The 20,645-nt window shown below is 37.3% G+C and overlaps 2 protein-coding genes and 1 pseudogene across 2 annotated transcripts; 1 reads left to right on the top strand and 2 right to left on the bottom strand.

The window, feature by feature from the left end:
• Positions 1-6,773: 6,773 nt before the first annotated feature.
• On the bottom strand, positions 6,774-8,236 carry LOC110765768 (uncharacterized). Its single transcript, XM_021969001.2, has one exon. The coding sequence runs from the start codon at positions 8,165-8,167 to the stop codon at positions 6,824-6,826; it is 1,344 nt and encodes a 447-aa protein (XP_021824693.1). The 5' UTR covers positions 8,168-8,236; the 3' UTR covers positions 6,774-6,823.
• Positions 8,237-10,295: 2,059 nt separating this feature from the next.
• Positions 10,296-12,222, bottom strand: LOC110766296 (putative acetyltransferase At3g50280 pseudogene; annotated as a pseudogene).
• Positions 12,223-16,683: 4,461 nt separating this feature from the next.
• On the top strand, positions 16,684-17,552 carry LOC110765761 (zinc finger (C2H2 type) family protein). The gene is made up of 3 exons (XM_021968990.2): positions 16,684-16,855; positions 16,954-17,062; positions 17,281-17,552. Exons 1-3 carry the CDS (start codon positions 16,771-16,773, stop codon positions 17,441-17,443), a joined length of 357 nt encoding a protein of 118 aa, XP_021824682.1. The 5' UTR covers positions 16,684-16,770; the 3' UTR covers positions 17,444-17,552.
• The last annotated feature ends 3,093 nt before the right edge of the window (positions 17,553-20,645 follow it).

The following is a 20,645-nucleotide window of genomic DNA, read 5'->3' as shown; positions in this document are numbered from 1 at the left end:
CATCTCATGATATCACTAGTTCTATGTTACCCAAAGCTCATATTCCTGTTTCCCCTACTTTACCACATATGTGTAGCTTCTGTTTACAAGGCAAGATGTGTAAACAACCATTTCCTTCTTCACATGTTGTGTCTCAAATACCTTTTGAAGTGATACACTCGGATGTCTGGGGTCCTACTCCCTATTCCTCTTTGCATGGTCATAAGTACTATGTAATTTTCCTTGATGAGTGTACCAAAATTTGTTGGTTGTTTCCCTTAACAAAGAAATCAAATTGCTTCTTTACTTTTGTTCATTTTCTTGCCTATGTTGAGAATCAGTTTGCTACTTCTATTAAGACTTTCCAAACTGACGGTGGGGGTGAATATGTTAGCAAAGAATTTCAGACCTACCTTAGTTCAAAAGGGATCTTGCATCATAAGTCTTGTCCTCACACCTCTGAGCAAAATGGAAGAGCTGAAAGAAAACATAGACACCTAGTGGAAACTGCTGTTACACTTCTCACTACAGCTGCTCTTCCATCCAAATACCTATTTCATGCATTATCCACAGCCAATTATCTCATTAATAGGATGTCATGTAAGCTCTTAAGTATGCAATCTCCATTCTCTAAACTGTTTCACAAAGAACCAAATCTAACCCTTTTGAAGGTGTTTGGATGTGCATGTTATCCTCTATTACGACCCTATACTCAATCTAAGGTGCAACCTAGGTCTGCACAATGTGTATTTTTGGGGTATACTTTGGATTATAAAGGCTATCTTTGTCTGGACCCTAAAACTGATCGCATTTACATATCTCGGCATGTTATCTTTAATGAGGATTATTTTCCTTTTAAAAATACTTCTTCCCCAATCAATACCAAACCACCAGATTTGATACCACTAAGACCTTCCCTTTCTCATAGACCTCATCTACCTTCTTCACCTTTGTGTTACTCATAAACTTGATGGTTTACCAGAGGCTACTTCTTCTACTAATTCATTAGCAAGTCCAGTACCTAGTGCAAGGGAAGTCTCATCTTCTGTTGATGTTATTAATTCCTCTACTGAGTATGTACAGGATCAGACACCAGAATTTATACAAAATTAGGTACAAGCAGAGCCTTCCTCTCCGTATGCCTTGTCATATTCTTCTACTGAGCATGCTCTGGATCAGTCACAAGCATCTTCTTCCCAATCCTCTTCACTGGATCTGATTGTGGATCTTCTTGCTCCACCAATTGTGGATCTTCCTGCTCCACCAGTTAACTCACATCCTATGCAGACTCGTTCCAAGTCTGGAATTATCAAATCTCGACATGGTTTCTTGGCTGCCAAAACAACAATTGGTCCTTCTCCTTTACATGAACCACAAACTTATTCACAAGCTGCCAAGGTTCCAGAATGGACTCAAGCCATGGTAGATGAGTTTCAAGCTCTTGAAAAACAGCATACTTGGAATCTCGTTCCTTATCAACCCTCCATGAATGTTGTTGGATGTAAATGGGTGTTCAAACTCAAGAAAAATGCTGATGGTTCCATTTCTCGGCACAAGGCTCGGTTGGTTGCAAAAGGGTTTCATCAAGAGGCTGAACTTGATTATGAAGAAACATTCAGTCCTGTTGTCAAGCATTCTACAGTTCGATTGATCCTTGCTTTAGCTGCTCAGTATCATTGGTCTGTTAAACAACTTGACGTTAAGAATGCTTTCCTTCATGGTGTACTTTATGAGGAAGTATATATGCAACAGCCCCCGGTCTTTGAAGATTCCACTAAACCACATCATGTGTGTCGATTATTGAAGTCTCTTTATGGGTTGAAACAAGCTCCTCGAGCTTGGAATGAGCGTTTCACTACTCATTTGCTCACTCTTGGTTTTATTCAATCCTTGGCTGATACCTCTTTGTTTGTTCGTGCTTCTGGGAGTGATCTTCTTGTTCTTCTATTGTATGTCGATGATATCATCTTGACTGGTAATAATGGTGTCTTGATTCAGCAAACAGTTACAGCTCTAAGCCGTGAATTTGATATGAAAGATCTCGGCCAATTAACCTATTTTTTGGGACTTCAAATTCAGTACACTTTCACAGGTATTCATGTTAACCAATCAAAATATGCCACTGATCTTCTTATTAAAGCTGGTATGACACAATGCAAGCCTTGTTCTACACCATGTTTACCTACAACAAAGTTATTCAAGTTTGATGGCAAACCTCTATCTGATCCTACACTCTATAGGAGTTTAGTAGGTGGTCTTCAATACCTTACCTTCAGCAGGCCTGATATTGCCTTTGCAGTGAACACTCTTTGCCAGTTTATGCATACACCTACAGATACACATTTTGCTGCAGTCAAACGTGTGTTGCGCTACTTGGCTGGTACTCTGACCCATGGTATTCATTTCACCTCTGGTGATGCTCATCTACAAGCCTACTCCGATGCAGACTGGGCAGGTGATGTTAATGATCGACGCTCCACGACTGGGTATGTTGTATTTCTTGGCAATAATCCTATCTCTTGGTGTGCAAAGAAGCAGAGCACAGTTTCTCGTTCTTCAACAGAAGCCGAATATAGGGCTCTTGCTATCACTGCAGCTGAGTTATCCTGGCTCCGCCAACTCCTCTGTGATCTTCATGTTTTTCTTGATCGTCCACCTGTCCTTTGGTGTGACAATATTTCAGCTCTAGCTCGTGCTAGCAACCCTGTGTTTCACTCCCGCACTAAGCACATCGAGATCAACTTTCACTTCATCCATGAAAGTGTTACTCGGGGTGATCTGCTGGTTTCTCATATCCCTAGTAGTAATCAACTTGCTGACATCTTTACTAAAGGCCTGCATACTTCTCCGTTTTCTTATCTTCGAAACAATCTAATGCTTAGTCCCCCAAGCATTATCTTGACGGGGGATGTTAGCCTACAACCCAAACCACCATATTGTAACTCATGATTCAATACCTTCTGTCACGTGTCTGTTAATGAGGGATGAGCTGGCTGTTAGTTTTTGTTAACTTAATTCGCTAGTTAGTTAGCTAAAATATATATAAGTCTTGAATTGTAAGTTCTGTAATTTTCATCTAATGAGAAAAATAGTTTCACAATATTTCTCTCTCTCTCTCTCTCTCTCTCTCTCTCTCTCTCTCTCTCTCTCTCTCTCTCAAAGCTTGATTGAGCTCATCAATGGCTTCCATGAAGAAAGCTTTCGATACATTCTATCACACAACATCCTAATACTATTCGAGAGCTGACTGTCGAACACTATCAGACCACCAAACCCACCTTGCTACCGAATACACTATTTTTCATTTTTTTTTCATCTTTTTCTTTGTTGTGAGTGAATATTGGGATAACATATTTCTTACCATTTTTGTTGGGTTTGAGCATTTATAACTATATCCATTTTTGTTGGGTTTGAGCTCACTTTATTTTTTCATCAAAGTTCTCCACAGCTCCACGTTGCTTCAGAATCCACCAATTCCTATATAATATATATATATATTTCTTTTCTCAATATGAAGAAGGATTGAACTGGCTGCAGGGCCGCCTTAAGCTCAGGGAGGGAAGACACGTGCCCTGTCATTCTAATTAGCCAATTATGACTAATAACTATCTAAATAGCGGAAAATTTCTTTTAAAATGAAACAAGTGAGGATAGCATAAGCATTTCCATCATCCAAAGACCACGTGGTCTCAAACATCAATTCACTCTTTTTCGTGACGACGGCAGCTTACCCTTGTCGTCCTAAAATTCCATCTCCAAAACCACTGATTCAGTTCCTTCAGCTGGCCAAAACCAAAATGATAAGAAAGACAGAGAAACATGACAAACAAAATATGTGGATGCAGAAAGAAAGAAAGAGTACGTGGTCATTGACAAATCCCATTTTCTAAAGGCATTACCATTACGTGCCCAACTATTTTGTTTTCGCCTTGGAACAGATTGAAAATCAAGTTACCAAATGTTGATTGTTACGGCTAGCAGGGGGTTTTTCACACATAACTACCAAAGTCTGTCATAGGGATTCAAACTTAAGACTACTGGTCCACAAATCAAAATTATTTTTCCCTTAGCTAAACACCGTTAACACTAAAGATTCTTTTGTACTTTTTCCACATCAAATTTATAAGAAGGAACGACTCCTTAACTAGCATTGGTCTCCAGAAGCTGCCACCCACCATGCTTACTAATTGGTTGAATATGGTCACGAGAAAAGTGACAAAAATTAATGATAAGAAAGACAAGGAAAATGTCAAAGAAATCAATTGGAATATTAACTGCGGAAAAAAGAAAAAGAGCACTAGTATGCGTCCATTACCAAATCCCATTTTCTTAAGACACTATCCACATGGCTGTTTTCTCATGTTACTTATCATTTTGGAACACGTCCAGTCATTTCGTTTTCAACTTTGGATCAATATGGTCAGTATGTCTGGCAGATTCTCATTGAGCAATTTAACGCGTAAAGCGAATTCTTCAACTTAAGCAAAGTAGGTTTTAATTGTCATGCATCATTATATTACATGATTTTTTTTTTCTTTTCAAGGAAACAAAACGGACAACCTACAAATTAAAACATATACTTAAATGATTTTCAAAGAAGTTGGAATGACTTTACACTGTTGAATTCACTCTATAGTTTTAGAACATCAAATTATTTGGAACTTCAGTGATAGACCAATAATGCAATCGGTAAATAATTTTAGAGTGCTACTAAACAACCTCTAAAATTAATTGAGTACAACCTATTACCAAATTATTTATTGAATTACTAATTTATTCTAATATAAAATGACCAAAAAATATATATTAAATTATGAAACAAATATAATTTTAATAAGAACCCAATTCAATCCTTCTTCATATTGAAAAAATAAATATATAGGAATTGGTGGATTCTAAAGCAACTTGGAGTTATGGAGAACTTTGATGAAAAAATAAAGTGAAAGGAATCCACATGGATATGGTTATAAATACTCAAAACCAACAAAATGGGAAAGGAATATGTTATCCCAATATTCACTCACAACAAAGACGAAGATTAAAAAGATGAAAAATAGTGTATTTGGCAGCATGGTGGGTTTGGTGGTCTGATAGTGTTCGGCAGCCAGCTCTTGAATGGTATTAGAGTGTTGTGTGATAGAGTGTATTAGGGTGTCCTTGGGGTATTTTTGGTGGCTAAATAGGGTGTACTTATTAGTTAATTTTACATTTTGATTATAATATTAGAGTGTACTTAGATCATAAGGTGTACTCAATTAATTTTAGGGTTTGTTTAGCAACAGTCATAATTTTATTCATCTTGTTGACATAAGCTATTCATCCTTATTAAGATAAGGATTTATTTCATAATTAAGTTTGTACAATCGACTTATTCTGGTGTAGCTAATTTCTTTATTGTGAATACAATGTAACTTTATAATTACTTGGAGAATAAATATAAGAGAAAGTTCCAATGTGAAGAACCCAGTTCAATCCTCATTCATATTGAAAAAAATAAATATATAGGAATTGATGGATTATGAAGCAACTTGGAGCTGTGGAGAACTTTGACGACAAATTAAAGTGAAAGGAAAACACATGGATATGGTTAGAAATGCTCAAAACCAACAAAATGGGAAAGGAATATGTTATCCCAATATTCACTCAGAGCAAAGACGAAGATGAAAAATACTAGTGTATTTGACAGCAAGGTGGGTTTGGTGGTCTGATAGTGTTCGACAGCCGCTCTTGAATGGTATTAGGGTGTTGTGTGATAGTGTATTAAGGTGTACTGTGGGTATTTTTGGTGGCTAAATAAGGTATTCTTAGTTAATTTTACATTTTGATTATAATATTAGGGTGTACATAGATCATAGGGTGTACTCAATTAATTTTAGGGTTCGTTTAGCAGCACTCATAATTTTATTCATCTTGTTGAGACGAGCTATTCCTCCTTATTAAGATTATGATTTATTTCATAATTAAGTTTGTACAATTGACTATTCTGTTGTAATTAATTTCTTTATTGTAAACACAATAATGTAATTCTATATTTAGTTGGAGAAATATAAGAGAAAGTTTTTCCAATCTTATTTCCTTTTAACACATCTTTCAATATTTTCCTAGAATATTCCACGTGAAATGAATGTAGAGACGTACAAGTGTTGAAACTTATTGTCCTAAGATAAACTAATGTACCATTACGATAAACTAATGTAGACCATTACCGTCTTATTCAGGATTTGGCACCATTAGACCATTACGATAAACTAGAATATTGCATGCGGAATGAATGTAGAGACGTACAAGTGTTGCTTATCTGGTACGAAGAAGCTTATTGTCACTGTAGACCATTACCCTCTTATTCAGGATTTGGCACCATTAGTTTATCACCTTCAGTGTCCTTTTGTGACAGTCAACATTACGGATTGTTTCGAATTTTAAACGACTCTCTAATCTGGAAGGGGGCTGGCACACCGATATATCTAACTAGTATAACTCATATCCACGGGTTTAATTAGAAAAGGGTTCAAATTCGAGTGGAGGAGGCGGGCACAATCATAGCCAACTAGTATAACTCACCTATCCACGGGGTTGGGTAGAATTGACATGACTAGTTTACCTCATTCTCAATCGTGAAGGTGTTTGTATCACAATATTCAGGGTGCATGGATGGACTAAAATGGATGTACAGTGTCCGTACTAATCCACTATAGGAATGCAATTTTCTGTAGTGAATACTGTGAAGAAATGATTACGAAAATACGAATTAGACGGCGCCAAAGATAATGATAACTTGATTGAGCATATTTAAATATTTAAATATTTTTTATTTTAAAAAGTTGCATTAGCAATGCATCTAGAGCTACACTGTGAGTGTCACCACATCCATGAATTCTGAATCATTTCCCATGGCCTCCAAAGTCTCAGCCAAAAGACAAGCTTCAATATCAATACTGCCTTCTTCAAACCCAGCAAACACTGTAATCTTCCCATATGACTTATTCCCAGTACCGCTTCTCACCCCAACTGGCCTTCCCCAACCAAAGTCATTGCCATACACATTGAACCTCGGTGAGCTGCTTGTGACTAATGCATTAGCAGCCATGTTGTCTTCTGTAAGCAACTTGGGCTCTTGCACCCAACACTCCAAGAAGCTTCTCAGTTTCTCTTCTGTGTGCAAAGCCACCATCTTGTTCATTTCCCAAGCCACAAAACCAAGCCCACGTTCCAGAACCTCCCCAGCTTTCATGGTCACTGCCCCGGCCTGAACTGCATTGCCAAAGTATTGTTGTGGCAATGGCGGCTTCATTCTTGGTCTAGCACCTATCAGCAACCGGTAACTAGTTTCTTCGTCACTAGAATATTTGCTGCCACGTACTATGGACCGCCAAAGATGAGCTAAAACTGCTTGCAGAGAAGAGATTTTTGTATTGGTGTTTTCAATCTCAATCACAGCATTGGCTTTTGCTTTCAACTGAGCAACTTTTTCCTTTGAGAAGCAAAAGACTCTTTCTTTTAGATTATTCGGTGTTGGGATCTTGTCGATGAGTTTACCGGAGACTTGATCCTCAAGTTCCGAGAAGGGAATTCGAATGGGACGATTGATTTCATCCAGAAACCAACGTTGAAGAACAGGGGATTTTGAGACATGATCAGAAGAACCACTAGAAATTTCGGACCAAGAATTAAAGAAGTGCCAAAATGACGTCCCGTCAACAACTGTGTGGTTGATGGTGCAGCCTATGAAGACGCCATCCACAAGCTCGGTTACTTGAACTGCCAGTAAGGGCTTGGAAGTTCCTTGGAAGTTTTTAACTCCGTTTAGAGGGAAGAAAGAGTTGACAAGATCTCGAGGAACATAGAGAGAGTCTTTGACGTCAGAGAGAGTGACGCCATCAGCTTTGGCATGGACAAACAGAACCCCTGCGTTGTTACAATTGATGAAGAAGGACAAAGCGTTGTCTTCGTCGTGTTCAATGGCGGCGAGGCGGCCGGCAAGTGGTGGAAAGAAGTCAAGTGTTCGTGAAAGGGAGGCCTTGAGATGTTGGATATTTTGTGAAAAGTTTTTGGGTTTGTGAAAGAGGAGGCCTTTTTGGATGGGATCAACAAGAAGGAGCTGGAGGTCCCATGGAGTTAACTCAATTGCTCGAGTATTATGACTCGCTGCTTTTACTGTATTTGTTGAGATGATCCTGATGCCTCCCATGTTTTTTTGCTCTTATTTCTTTGTTTTCTCTTGCAGAGGCTCAATGGTTGGAGGGGTAGACCTAAGTTATATATATATATAAGATAAGAGGCACACACATTTTGACACACCTTTATGCTCATTTGTTACACATGACTGTCTTGTCATGGACTATACTTAGGGACTGTCTTGGCTTGGCTCGGCATGGTCTAAGTTGGATAACACTTATCTTGCGTTTGGAGTATGCTTGGATTAGGTCTAGATTTTTTTATTTTTTCAAAAATAAAATAAAATATATATATGTATAAATACATATATTATGTATAAATACATATATTATGTATATGTGTATATATGTATTTTATAATATATATATATATATAATATATATGTATATCTACATACATATAATATATATATATATTATAATATATAATATATAATATATATGGATATGTTATAATAATAATATACATGTATATATGTGTATATGTATATTATAATATATATAATATGTATACATATATTATATATATAAAATATGTATACATATATTATATATATAATATATGTGTATATAGGTGTATATACATGTATACTATTATTATAATATTAATATGTATATGTGTATATGGGTATATTATAATAATAATATAAGTGTATATATGTATATGTATATTATATATATATATATATATATTATATATATATATATATAATATATATATATGTATATTATAGTATATGTGTATGTAAGTACAATATAATATAATATATAAATATGGGTATATAATAATAATAATAATATATACATTTTATACATTAGTGAGCATGAGACTAGTTAATCCTATTTCCACATGGGTTTAGTAGTCCCCTCCTAAGGATGTGTTTTTGGTGGATCATGTAATAGCAATCTCATCTAAGACTAGAATTAGATGAAACGAACATTGTACTAAATTTAGTCCAAACTTGTGTAACAAATGGCCCTCAGATGTTTACTCATCCCATGGTTAAAAATTCATCTGGCACCAAAAAAAACATTTATTATTGTCACCAACACATTGTACGAGGTGTTCATCTCTCTAAGCGGGGAGGATGAAGTGAACTTTTTGCCTTGAAATGAACAGGAAGTTTGATCGAAATGAATTTCTAGGATGCGTTGTCGTAGACTTGTGTTTTGGTAAAGTATATGAGTGCAAAATATATGTAATCTAGTTTAAGCCCATGAGTGGGATACTAAGCACAGGTAAATAAGCCCATGTGTTTTTTGTGTTCAATCAATGCTTCAGCATTCCAACCAACAAGACCGTGCACCTTTTTTTTGTTCAATGCTTCATTTGTACGTGTGGTTGCAATAGGGACAGGAGACTGTCTAGGCTTTAGCCAACACTATTTAGTACATTTCCATGTGCTTAAACTGTGAACGCTGTATCCATGTGCTCTTCAATAATTTCCCAGTAGCCTCCAAGGTCTTAGACAAAAGACAAGCTTCAATGTCGGTGATATTAAATATCGAAGGTTTAAAAACAACAAAAATTGTTTTAAAAAATATAAAAAATTTCAATAAAACTTTAGAAGAAGTTTATTCACACACTTATCACTGTAATTGTTGCTAGCAGAGGGAATGCCTAGATTGACGAGTCCTTCTGAGTGCCTAGATTGACGAGTCCTTCTGAGTGCCTAGATTGTCATGTAGTTATCTTTTAGGCCTGCAGGTTCTTATATTGATTTGTGATGAGTCTGTGCTTTGCTTGTTCGTTTATAAGTCTATGACAAGTATTTGACTAGTTATATTGTCTCCACGATTATTTGATCATTGTTGTCATAGATCTTTCAAATTGGGTTTTTAATTTATCCCCTTCACCTGAGTACCAATTTCAGTAGCACCATCAGCTTTAGCATGGTCAAACAAAGCCCCTTCATTGTTACAATTTATGAAGAAGGACAAAGTGTTTTCGTCCTCATGTTCAGTGGTGGCGAGGAGGAAGTCAATTTTTCGAGAAAGGGAGGTTTTAAGATGTTGAATATGTTGTGGAAGGTTTTTGGGTTTGTGAAAGAGGAGGCCTGTTTGGATGAGATCAAAAAGAAGGAACTGGAGGTCCCATCGAGTTAACTCAACTTTGAGCATTATGACCTGCTACTTTTACTGTACATGTTGAGAACACCGTGATGCCTCCCATGTGTTTTTTTTTTCCTCTTGCGCAGAGGATCAAAGGTTGGAGGGGTAGACATGAATTTATGCACTAGGCTACGCTGGGAGGATGGATTGAGCTGAATTATTGTTTTGAAATGGGGCAGGATTTGGATTATTGTTTTGAGCATACGCTTTTGGTACATTTGTCTTAGAATGATAATCAGAAACAAATTTCATGAAAGGGCGCACATAAAGCATAAATATCAATCCAAAAAAACAAACAAGCACATTGATTTTCCCTTCCATTGTTAACAGGCAGAAAAACATAGGGAAAAGAAAACACCTCTCAGAATATTGAGAAAAACGATGGGCATCACATTCCAACACTCAAAGCCATAAGTGGAGAAAAGTATCAAGACCGTCAGATCTGATTATTGGTGAATGCAAAAGAAAACATGTCATAAAGCTAGCCAAGTATTTAGCCTATATGCTAGACTGTGACCGCATCCATGAATTCTGAATCGTTCCCCATAGCCTCCAAGGTGTCAGCCAAAAGACAAGCTTCAATATCAATGCCACCTTCTTCAACCCCAGCAAACACTGTAATTTTCCCATGTGACTTATTCCTGGCACCGGTTCTCACCCCAACCGGCCTTCCCCAGCCGAAGTCATTGCCATACACATCGAACCGCGGTGAGCTGCTTGTGACCAAAGCATTAGCAGTCGTGTTTTCTAATGTCATCAACTTGGGCTCTTGCACCCAACACTCCAAGAAGCTTCTCAGTTTCTCTTCTGTGTGCAAAGCCACCATCTTGTTCATTTCCCAAGCCACAAAACCAAGCCCACGCTCTAGAACCTCCCTTGCTTTCATGTTCACTGTGCCTGCTTGAAGTGCATTGCCAAAGTATTGTTGTGGCAGTGGTGGCTTCATTCTTGGTCTAGCACCTATGAGTAATCGGTAACTAGATCTTTATCAGGGCCAACATTTCCAATGCTAGCACGTATTGTGGACCGCCAAAGATGAGCTAAGACTGCTTGTAAAGAGGAAAATTTCCTATTGGTGTCCGAAATTTGAATCTCAGCATTGGCTTTTGCTTTTCAACTGAGTAATATTTTCCCTTGAGAAATGAAAGATTCTCTCTTTTAGTAAGGGTACTGCCGGGATGTTGTCGATGAGTTTATCACAGACTTGATCTTCATGATCAGTATTTGGGAAGGGAATTCGAATCGGAGCATTGGTACCATCAAGAAACCAATGTTCAAGAAGAGGTGATTTTGATACAAAAATCGAACCACGAGATATTTCAGACCAAGAATTGAAGAAGTACCCAAAAGGAAATGCCATCAGCAACTGTGTGGTTCATGGTGCAGCCTATGAAGACACCATCCTCAAGCTCAGTTACTTGAACTGCAAGCAAGGGGTTGGATGTGCCTTGGTAGTTCTGGACACCATTTAGAGGGAAAAGGAGTGGACAAGATCAGGAACATAGAGAGCCTTTGATGTTAGAGAGAGTGACACCATCAGCTTTGGCATGGACAAACAGAGCCCCTGCGTTGTTACAGTTGATGAAGAAGGACCGAGTGTTATCTTCGTCGTGTTGAACAGCAGCGAGGCTGCCTGCAAGTGGTGGAAAGAAGTCGAGTGTGCAATAAGGGAAGTTTTGAGATTTTGAATGTGTAAGTGTATGCATTTTGTGATTTTCTTTTGGCTTCTCTTGACAATTTTGCAATAGGACAATCATTGTATTTTCCCAAACTCTAGTTTAGATTAAGAATTACATCTCTATGTGTTCTTATCTGGCTACATTATGATGGACAACAATCACTTATTTAATATAGGTTATTAAGACTTTCCTCATGCATGAACGTGATCCCAATGGTCCATGTATGTATTTGCTAAACTTGCTGCATCAAATATGTACCTCATCATCCTGTACTTCAAAATGTGTCTACTCTCTCTGAATTATGTCAGGGATTAGTTGAAACGAAAAGGTCACAAAAATATCATTTGATTGATAGGTTGATCCGTCTTGTGCTAACTCTCCCTGTTTCTACAACAACTACTGAACGAGCTTTTTCAGCTATGAAACTTGTTAAAATAGCTCTTCGCAACAAGATGGAGAATGAGTTTCTAGCATATTCTATGATTGTCTACATTGAAAAAGAATTTGCTGACAACATCGATTCAGATGCAATAATAAAATATTTCAACTCCCTCAAGAATCACAGGGCACAACTTCAATAAGTACACTTTTAATTATTGTTGAACATATGATTTAATGTATACTTTTAGCGTGGTTTATGTGATTTAATGTATACTTTTAACGTGGTTTATATGATTTAATGTATACTTTATTTTAGCTAGCCCACTCATCGAAAAATTCCTGACTCCGCTCTTGCTTTGAACTTGTTGTAGGTTATAAAAATAAAATAAAAGTTGATGGGGGTTGTATTGTATAGTGTAGGCTTCATCATTTGGCCTGCGGGCTCATGGGCCGATGGGGGCCCGCCCTGCTCGACCTGTTATGGGCTTTGGGCTGGGCTAGGCTTGGGCCTGGATGTCTAAAGCCCAATCCAACCCAACCCAACCCATAGGCCCGACCCGATTAAGCCCAAGAAATACCGGCCTGTTAGGCCCGCATACATATATAATTATGTATAAATAAGGGTTTAGGATTAGGATTATATCACTTGCATCACAAACCCCCCTCTTTCATTTTTGTGTGTGTTACTTGTTTGAAACATTGTGTTTGTTTCCATTGAATTCTGCTCATTTTCGTATCCATTTTTTACATTTGATCAGCGTTGTGTTCTTCATTTTCTGTGCTGAATCCAACCATATAAAGAACACAAAATTTGCATAAATTGTTGAAAAGTTATAGGTCAAAAACTGGACAGATATCGAAATTGAAAAACAGAGGAAGTTCATAAATCATCTCTACCTAAAACGTGATAAACTGGTGCTACCATGGTGATACAGTGCGATACAGTGGTGATAGAAATTGATGTTTGTGTTTATTTTGGGTTTCTTATTTTGTTTCATTTCATTTACTTTTCTTTACTCATTCCTAGTTTATAATTGGATGATTAGCACATTAATTTGTGTCAATTATTAATACAACAATTATATATATCAAGAATAAGACGAACAACATATCATATCATCAAACATAATCATATCACCAAACATAATCATACCACCAAATATAATCATGCTTTTCTTCAATCTATCACCAAGCATTTGCATATTTATTCATATCATCCTTTAAAAAAAATAGTTTTTTGATACTTATTATTTTTTAAAATTATTTCTTAAAACGTGTTACGGTCTAATTATGATGCAGCTGAGTGCCTCTTTTTGAATGGCATGTTATTTCTTTCTCCTTTTCTTCTTCTTCTTTTCGAATGAAGTAGGCCCATTTCGGCATGTCCCGACCCGATGGGCTTTCTCAAGCCCGGCTCATGAGTCGGGCCTGAGCTTTGAATTTTTTAAAAAAACCCAGGCCAATTTGACCCGTTATTTTCTCTCTCTTCTTTCAAGTCCGGCCCAACTCAGCCAAGCCCATTAAATTTGGGCAAGGCTAGCTCGACCTGGCCCATTGACGAGCCTTAGTATCGTGTTCTGTCAGATGAGATGAGTGGAGGAGGAGACTGGAGGGTGTGGCCCGTGGTCCTCAGCTGAATGGTGGTAAATGCCACGTGATAAAAACACCATGGTCATTTTACTCTCTCTCATCACGAGTTTGGAGTGGACGGGCATGAGTACATTCTGTACGTGTTCTCATATAATTGGCTCAAATCTCAAGTCCCACGTGCCCCGTCGTTTAGATCACGTGGTCTGTGATCAGTGGTCTCTCTCTCTCTCTCTCTCTCTCAAACAACTTACAAGTGATATGCTTTTGCCAACCCTAAAGCCTTATGCTTACCCAGAAACAACCATCAATCAAATTACTATATCTACCGTACGATTTTAAATTTACTGTCTCAATATTCTCTTCAACTTGCAATTTCTTCCACTTGATATATATATGTCAATTTCACACACCTCATTAAATGGAGCAAGGCTTGTGTTGTTTTGATTAGTGGTGGGATTATTTTATTTGATAGCCAAGATGGTTTCATTTATCTGCATTTGCACCTGCACCTCTTTTGGTCTTTACTGGTTTTCTCATGCACTGATGAACTCAGAGATCCATGTATAGGTGCAAGTGTAAGTGCAGACAAATGCCTTCTTGGTTTTTTCTCAGCTCTAAAGGTATTCGAAGGATAAAACATTCCACTTTTGGGCTATCATCTGTGCTCCATATCTATCTAAGGTAAGAAATTGATACTTAATAGCTCTGTCCTCAATCTTGATTCCGTTCTTGCTGTTTTTGGGTGCTTCTAATATCCATTTGTTGTCATTAAGAAAGAGTAAAGATAATCTTTCCATTGAGATTGTTTGTGTATCTGATGAAATGTTTTTTTCTCTTTTTTCTTTTCCTTTCCTGAATGTTCTCAATCTGCTGTTTCTAGTTTGCTGCATGCCTAGAGATTCATATGTCATGCTGTCTGTTGGTCTTTTTGAAACTTGTCCTTATAACAGATGTTTATACAAAATGATGGAAGTTTGAAGTTGTGGCTGTTTCTTTGATCGATCGTGTATAGTATAGTGTGAGTTGTGTTCTTCTATATCCGTACCAGTTTGGTAGGTTAAGCTTTAAACTTACAATCTTTATTATGCAGTTTCAATTTTACGAGCAAAAACATTTATGAATGTATTTTCAAGATGCTTGTGCTTCCTTTTCTGCAGTCATTAGGTTGAGGATCATTGAACTACATGAAGCCACAAACACTTAAAATCTGACATTTGATGCCCCAAAAAAGAAAGAAAGAAAAAAAGTCTATGACATTTGAACTAAAATTGGTAAAATATCTCACATATAGACAAATATCAAGATCTTGTCAACAAATCTTTATTGGCGGTTTGCAACATATATATAATTGCTACAAATACGGTAACAATAAACAAAAACCACAAACAAGCTTCTCCAACAAGAAGAAAAGGAGAAGAAGAGTTGCATATAAAGATGGATTGGTTTCAATTGCCTTAGGGTATACATGACTTGTGCTTCTCTTTTTCTTTTCTTTTTTCTTTCCTGCTAAAGTACATGATGATTTGTGCTTCATGGTGAAAGTTAATTCTGGTTAATTTGTTAGGTTTCTGTCTTTTGGACTTTTTACTTGTTTTAGCTGACTTTTTCGATTAATATTGTGGTTTGAGTGTTAGTTTCTAATAACTCTCCTTTGGTGGTAACAAAATGATCTTACACACCAAAAAAGAAGCAATTAAAAACACACAACAGGAAAAAGACAATGACAGGAATTAAAGATACAGAGCTGACAGATGTTGGTTATGTTATGCCCAATGGGGGAGGGTCCTGGTGATGGTGTCCTTTGTTGCCCATGATTTCATATTCATGTAACTTTTTAATTAATAGAAAAAAGAATTAGGCGAGATTAGCTCATCAGGTATCGGTTATCAGATATATTCATATAACCAGTAATACAGTGAATTACTGGTCAATCAATTTATTATTTGATTTGAAAAATGGGATACTTCAATTATACAAGGCCCTGCTGCTGTCCATTTATTTTGTATGACATAATATAATATCTTAATTTGATCCCATTTGCATGATAATTAATGCATGTATTCTCAAGAGCTACTTACTAGAATTCTCAAAGTCATTCATACTTCGTGTGTAAATTATAATTTGACACATATAACTCATTAAAAACATCAATTAAAGAGTTTCTACACACATGAACGTGATGGGCAGATAATTATAGTAGAGAATGGTGTACCATTTCACAAAAAAGGTATTCTACACGGAGTGTATATATACATTATGGTTCCATCCAACAAGAATTCACGCATTCAATATGAATGAATAACTTGATATTGATCTATACTATAATAGAGAATGGTGTACCATTTCACATGTAACGGCGTATTGATCTATACTCCAGTAGAGAATTGTGAACCATTTCACATGTAATGTAATGTAATGTGAACTCGCATTGTAGAGATAGAAACACTACTTGGCTTCTCCTTACATACCAATCACAATTTGACACATATGCAAAAGTAGCTCCTTAAAATTACAAAAAGAAAAATTTATGCATAGATGGCAGACTGTGATTGATTTGTAAGGAGGAATAACTCTTTTCACGCGGAGAACCAAGTATTTTCCGTAAAGAAATCTCATAAATATTATTGGGCCTGAAAACTGGGCTTTCATCCCTCTTAAACACAAGCAAATCTCTTATATCATCCGGGCCTGCAAATTGGGCTCTTATAGGTCACGATGCGACCGACAAGTCGTCCAGATAAACTTCGAAACGGCACCGCGTATTACATCCCCTCTTTTACTTTCTAGGGTTTCCAGTGAAGCCAAACGAAATCCCAACTCGCAGTCACAGAAGCTAAACTTCGGAGCCAAGAAAAATGGGAGGCAAGTGCCCACACAGAAGCGTCAAGAAAAGGAGATACTCTCACAAGACCCACCGCCGCGCCAAATTTCTCGTCAAAGATATCCTTTTGTTTTATCACTCAATTATTATTTTTCCTTTTATTTGCATTTTCAATTTGTGAATTGTGAATTGGTACCTTGACTGAGAATTTGATCACGTGATGATATGGTGTATGATGGTCTGAATAAGGCAGATGAGCAGACGAAGCCATTGCCTCCTGATCAAGATCTCCCTGGGATGGGTCAATTCTACTGCCTTCACTGCGAGTAAGCTTTTCTATTCTTTTTTTGATGAAATGGGGAGGAAAACCGCAAGAACAGCTTTTCTATTCTTTTGCCTTTTGATTTTCAATGTAAAATTTTATCTGTCTGTTTGGTTGCTGAGAGCAGAATAGCAAAAAAAGACCCAGCTTTGAAATTCATATCCAATACTAGTTTTTATTAGCTGGGTTGGTAAAGTAAGTAACTTGATGTTGAAATTGCAGCCGATACTTCAATAATGCAGCGGTGAGGGATGACCATTTCAAGACAAAGCGTCACAGGAGGCGTGTAAAGCTGCTGATGGAAGCACCACATACCCAGCTGGATGCTGATTTAGCTGCTGGGATGGGTATGCCCGATAATGGTCCCAAGCTTATGTCTTTCTGAGCTTTCTTATTTTTGCTTTTATATTCCTTGTAGTTGAAGATACATGATACATGCTGATGTTGTAAGAATGGTCTCTCTCTATAAGAAATAGTTGTTACTTGTTTGTGAAGTACAAGTGCATGATTTTTCACCAGTTTACATCTTGGTTTTATTTCTGGTGTTTTTTATTTTTATTTTTTATGGTCTCTCTGGTTGTTTTTGGTTACCAACTAGAGGGCCTCTTAGTCTAGTGATACTTGCAAGACCCTAAGTTCGAATTCCCCTCTCCTTATATAAAAAGTTTGTTCTCGGTTATCTTCTTTTCGCGGATGTGCATCATTAGTCTAATGCCTGACATAGGATAGTTATGTTTAACTGCAAGTAACTGCACATGCGTACTTGTAATTTTGGGTCTGCATTGGCACAAAGTTCACTCATTTGGTTGCAAATGGGATCAAAAGTCTCATATAGTATTTTCTTGAGGATTACAGTGCAAGGTATTTACATTTGGGGGATGATTTTGGCATTCCAAATCTCAACACCCTCACTCCTCTACCACTCACTAATGAAGAGTGCATGACGTAATTTGAGGGTGATTTTGGCACTCCAAAATCATCGCCTTTTACATTTTTCAGCAAATAGGGAAGTAGCCTTAGGCTCATAACCCCACCCTCAGTGCAGACCAAATCCTTGAACTCCTTATTTGCTAGAAGCTTTAAAGGGAGATTGAAAGTATTTGGTTTTTATGTTCTCTGGTTGTAGTTGCTATAATTTCGAGCATTTTGTCGATTCCGAAGTCCATGAATGCCCCATTCAGATATGGAGTAATATAACCCTTACCTCATTAAGATGGAAACAAATCCATCCAATTTTATACTTCACAGGCCTCCTTATATCTTGTCTTGTCTTGCATCAGTATTGTGCTGCGGACTCCCAAGTTTCTATTGCCTCTGTCTGCAATTAGGCAATATAATGGCTATAGCTATTTCTTCAATTAAGATTCCCTACTTCCCTATGATTATATGCAAAGTATTTGTCCATTGTTGGCCGTTATGAAATTATCCTAATGTGCGTTACAAAATGGAGTTTGCATTTGACAGAAATCATCTTTTTCCCATTTTAGTTTCCATCCGAATTATCAGTGTTCTGAGATCTGAGATGCAATTTCTCAAATGCGTTCCATCTCTATGGCCGCCTCTTGCCTAATGGGTTAGCCCAAAAGTGTATAAATAATAATATCTCAAAGAAAAATGCCAAAACATCTGCTTCTCTATGCAGAAAATCTGCAAGCCAACAACAACATAGGCCACTTGAATACACTGCTTCGGAATTGTTTTATTCACCATATATGAATATTTCAACAATAAAAAAGTGATCTGTCAATACATAAAGTGTTAGACGAGTTGCTTTAATCAGTCCCAACCACTAAGACCTGCGAGGTTAATTATATCAACTGCATCCAATGTCTTTGTCCGACCAGCTCCAACAGCAAATGATGACTTCTTTTATTTTTTTTTTCTCTAAACTCTCACACTATACGGATGCTAGGACTCGAATCCAGACAACAAGCATTAGTGGGTCTTTTGCGCAAATGATGACTTTAAGAATTCTTAAACACAACATATTTAAAAGTAGCTTGACATTATTATGGCTAAGTTGTTTTTGTGAATCCCAGACAACAAGCATGGGCTCATTATCGTACTAGGCTAGCTCCTCTAGTCAACCAGAATTTTTATTTTTATTTTTTCATTTTCAGAGCAAGATAGAGTAATTGAATTTTAACTGCCGTGAGCAGCCCATTGACAGAAAAACTTTTTTTTGCTAAAAAATGAAATCAGTACACTAGGGTTTAATTCAAATGCTCTGTCCAGTGTCCATAGTCGCACTTGCACCCTTTGTGTGTGTCCTTTCAGTCTGAACCCTTTTCAGAAATGGAGAACAGCCTATTTTTGTGTTCCAGCTTGAAGAGGATAATCATAAGCTTCAGGCATTTCTGTCTCTTCCATTTGTTTCTCACCTTCTCCATTTCTGTTGCAGACAAGGAATATGAACTTTTCTATGAGTAATAGCAGTCTGTTATTGTTCCCACTATCCCAAAAAGAGAGGATGCAAACAAAATGATTCAGGTCAATAAATAAAGCAACGAAGACTTTAGACTCCAAAACAAATAGAAGGGGTCACAATATGGGCCACTGCCATCAATCTCTTCTGTGGAGTAATTTTTCGACGTTATTGTATTGGTGTTATCAATCCATCCACGTTACCCTAAAATATAAACCCGTTACGCATTCATATCCTTATTTTCTTTGGGACAAAGAGATTAGGTGTGTCCACTCCCACACATATCGCCCATAAATCAAAACACCAAAATCTTTCTATGATCCTGTCATTTTCCAATGCCATATCCTCTTTCTCTCAAAGGCTTGTCCACTACCAGCCACTGTTTTGAAGTATTAATTTTCCCTCCACCTCTTGGGTCTTTGGCTATTTCCCCATCTTTATTCAGTTTTCCCTCCATTGATGTTGTCTTTAAACTCATGCACATGATGGGCAACCACCATGTGAATGAGCTCTCAATAATGCTGTCCCCCACAAGCTCTATCAAATATGCATGCATGCCCTGTTGAGATCAAGACTGGACTATTTCACAAAGCTGTTGGACCAATCATGTTCAGGGTTTGGATAGTGACATGTAATATATAATCAAAAGCCTAACATGCCATTCATCCTAAGGTCTACATCCTGAGGCCATCATACCCATTTTCTGTGCGATCAGTGTCGGAGAGTGATGGAATTCTAACACACTTTATCCTTCAGACATGCTCAAATTGCAAGGCTGCTGATCATTGTTGTGACTTGTGTGAATAACAATTGGCTTTCGGGCAATATTGAATTTGGCAATTAAAGCTTGCACACATGTGGGTTTCTAGGCCAAGTTTTCATCATGTTCCAAGAGATATAAGATTGGCATCAATGTTGCCAGGGCCCAACATCTTTCACCGGTCATTGGACTGTAAGGGCTTATAGCTTAAGTACTTCAAAGCACTTAACCGCTTCATCCGAGATCCATAGTTCGATTTTCCCCTCCTCGAATTTCCCTTGGATAAAAAATTAAATATAAAAAAATACATTGATCGGACCAGGTACTTTATGCCTATATATGTACCTATCGAGTCTTTTCACCTAAAAGCTTAACCCTTGAGAATAATGGTAAATCAATTAT

Source organism: Prunus avium, chromosome 7, assembly GCF_965620075.1.
Source record: "Prunus avium chromosome 7, drPruAviu1.hap1.1, whole genome shotgun sequence".
Taxonomy (NCBI): Eukaryota; Viridiplantae; Streptophyta; class Magnoliopsida; order Rosales; family Rosaceae; genus Prunus; species Prunus avium.
The sequence above is the reverse complement of the archived record's forward strand: the minus strand, read 5'-3'. Positions and strand labels throughout refer to the sequence as shown.

Excerpts from the sequence above, each read along its gene's own strand:
- LOC110765761 (XM_021968990.2), top strand. The coding sequence starts at position 16,771 with ATGGGAGGCAAGTGCCCACACAGAAGCGTCAAGAAAAGGAGATACTCT. Across the intron at positions 16,856-16,953 it reads CGCCAAATTTCTCGTCAAAG|GTGATGATATGGTGTATGAT; the intron begins ATATCCTTTTGT and ends GAATTTGATCAC. Across the intron at positions 17,063-17,280 it reads TTCTACTGCCTTCACTGCGA|CCGATACTTCAATAATGCAG; the intron begins GTAAGCTTTTCT and ends TTGAAATTGCAG.
- LOC110765768 (XM_021969001.2), bottom strand. The coding sequence starts at position 8,167 with ATGGGAGGCATCAGGATCATCTCAACAAATACAGTAAAAGCAGCGAGT.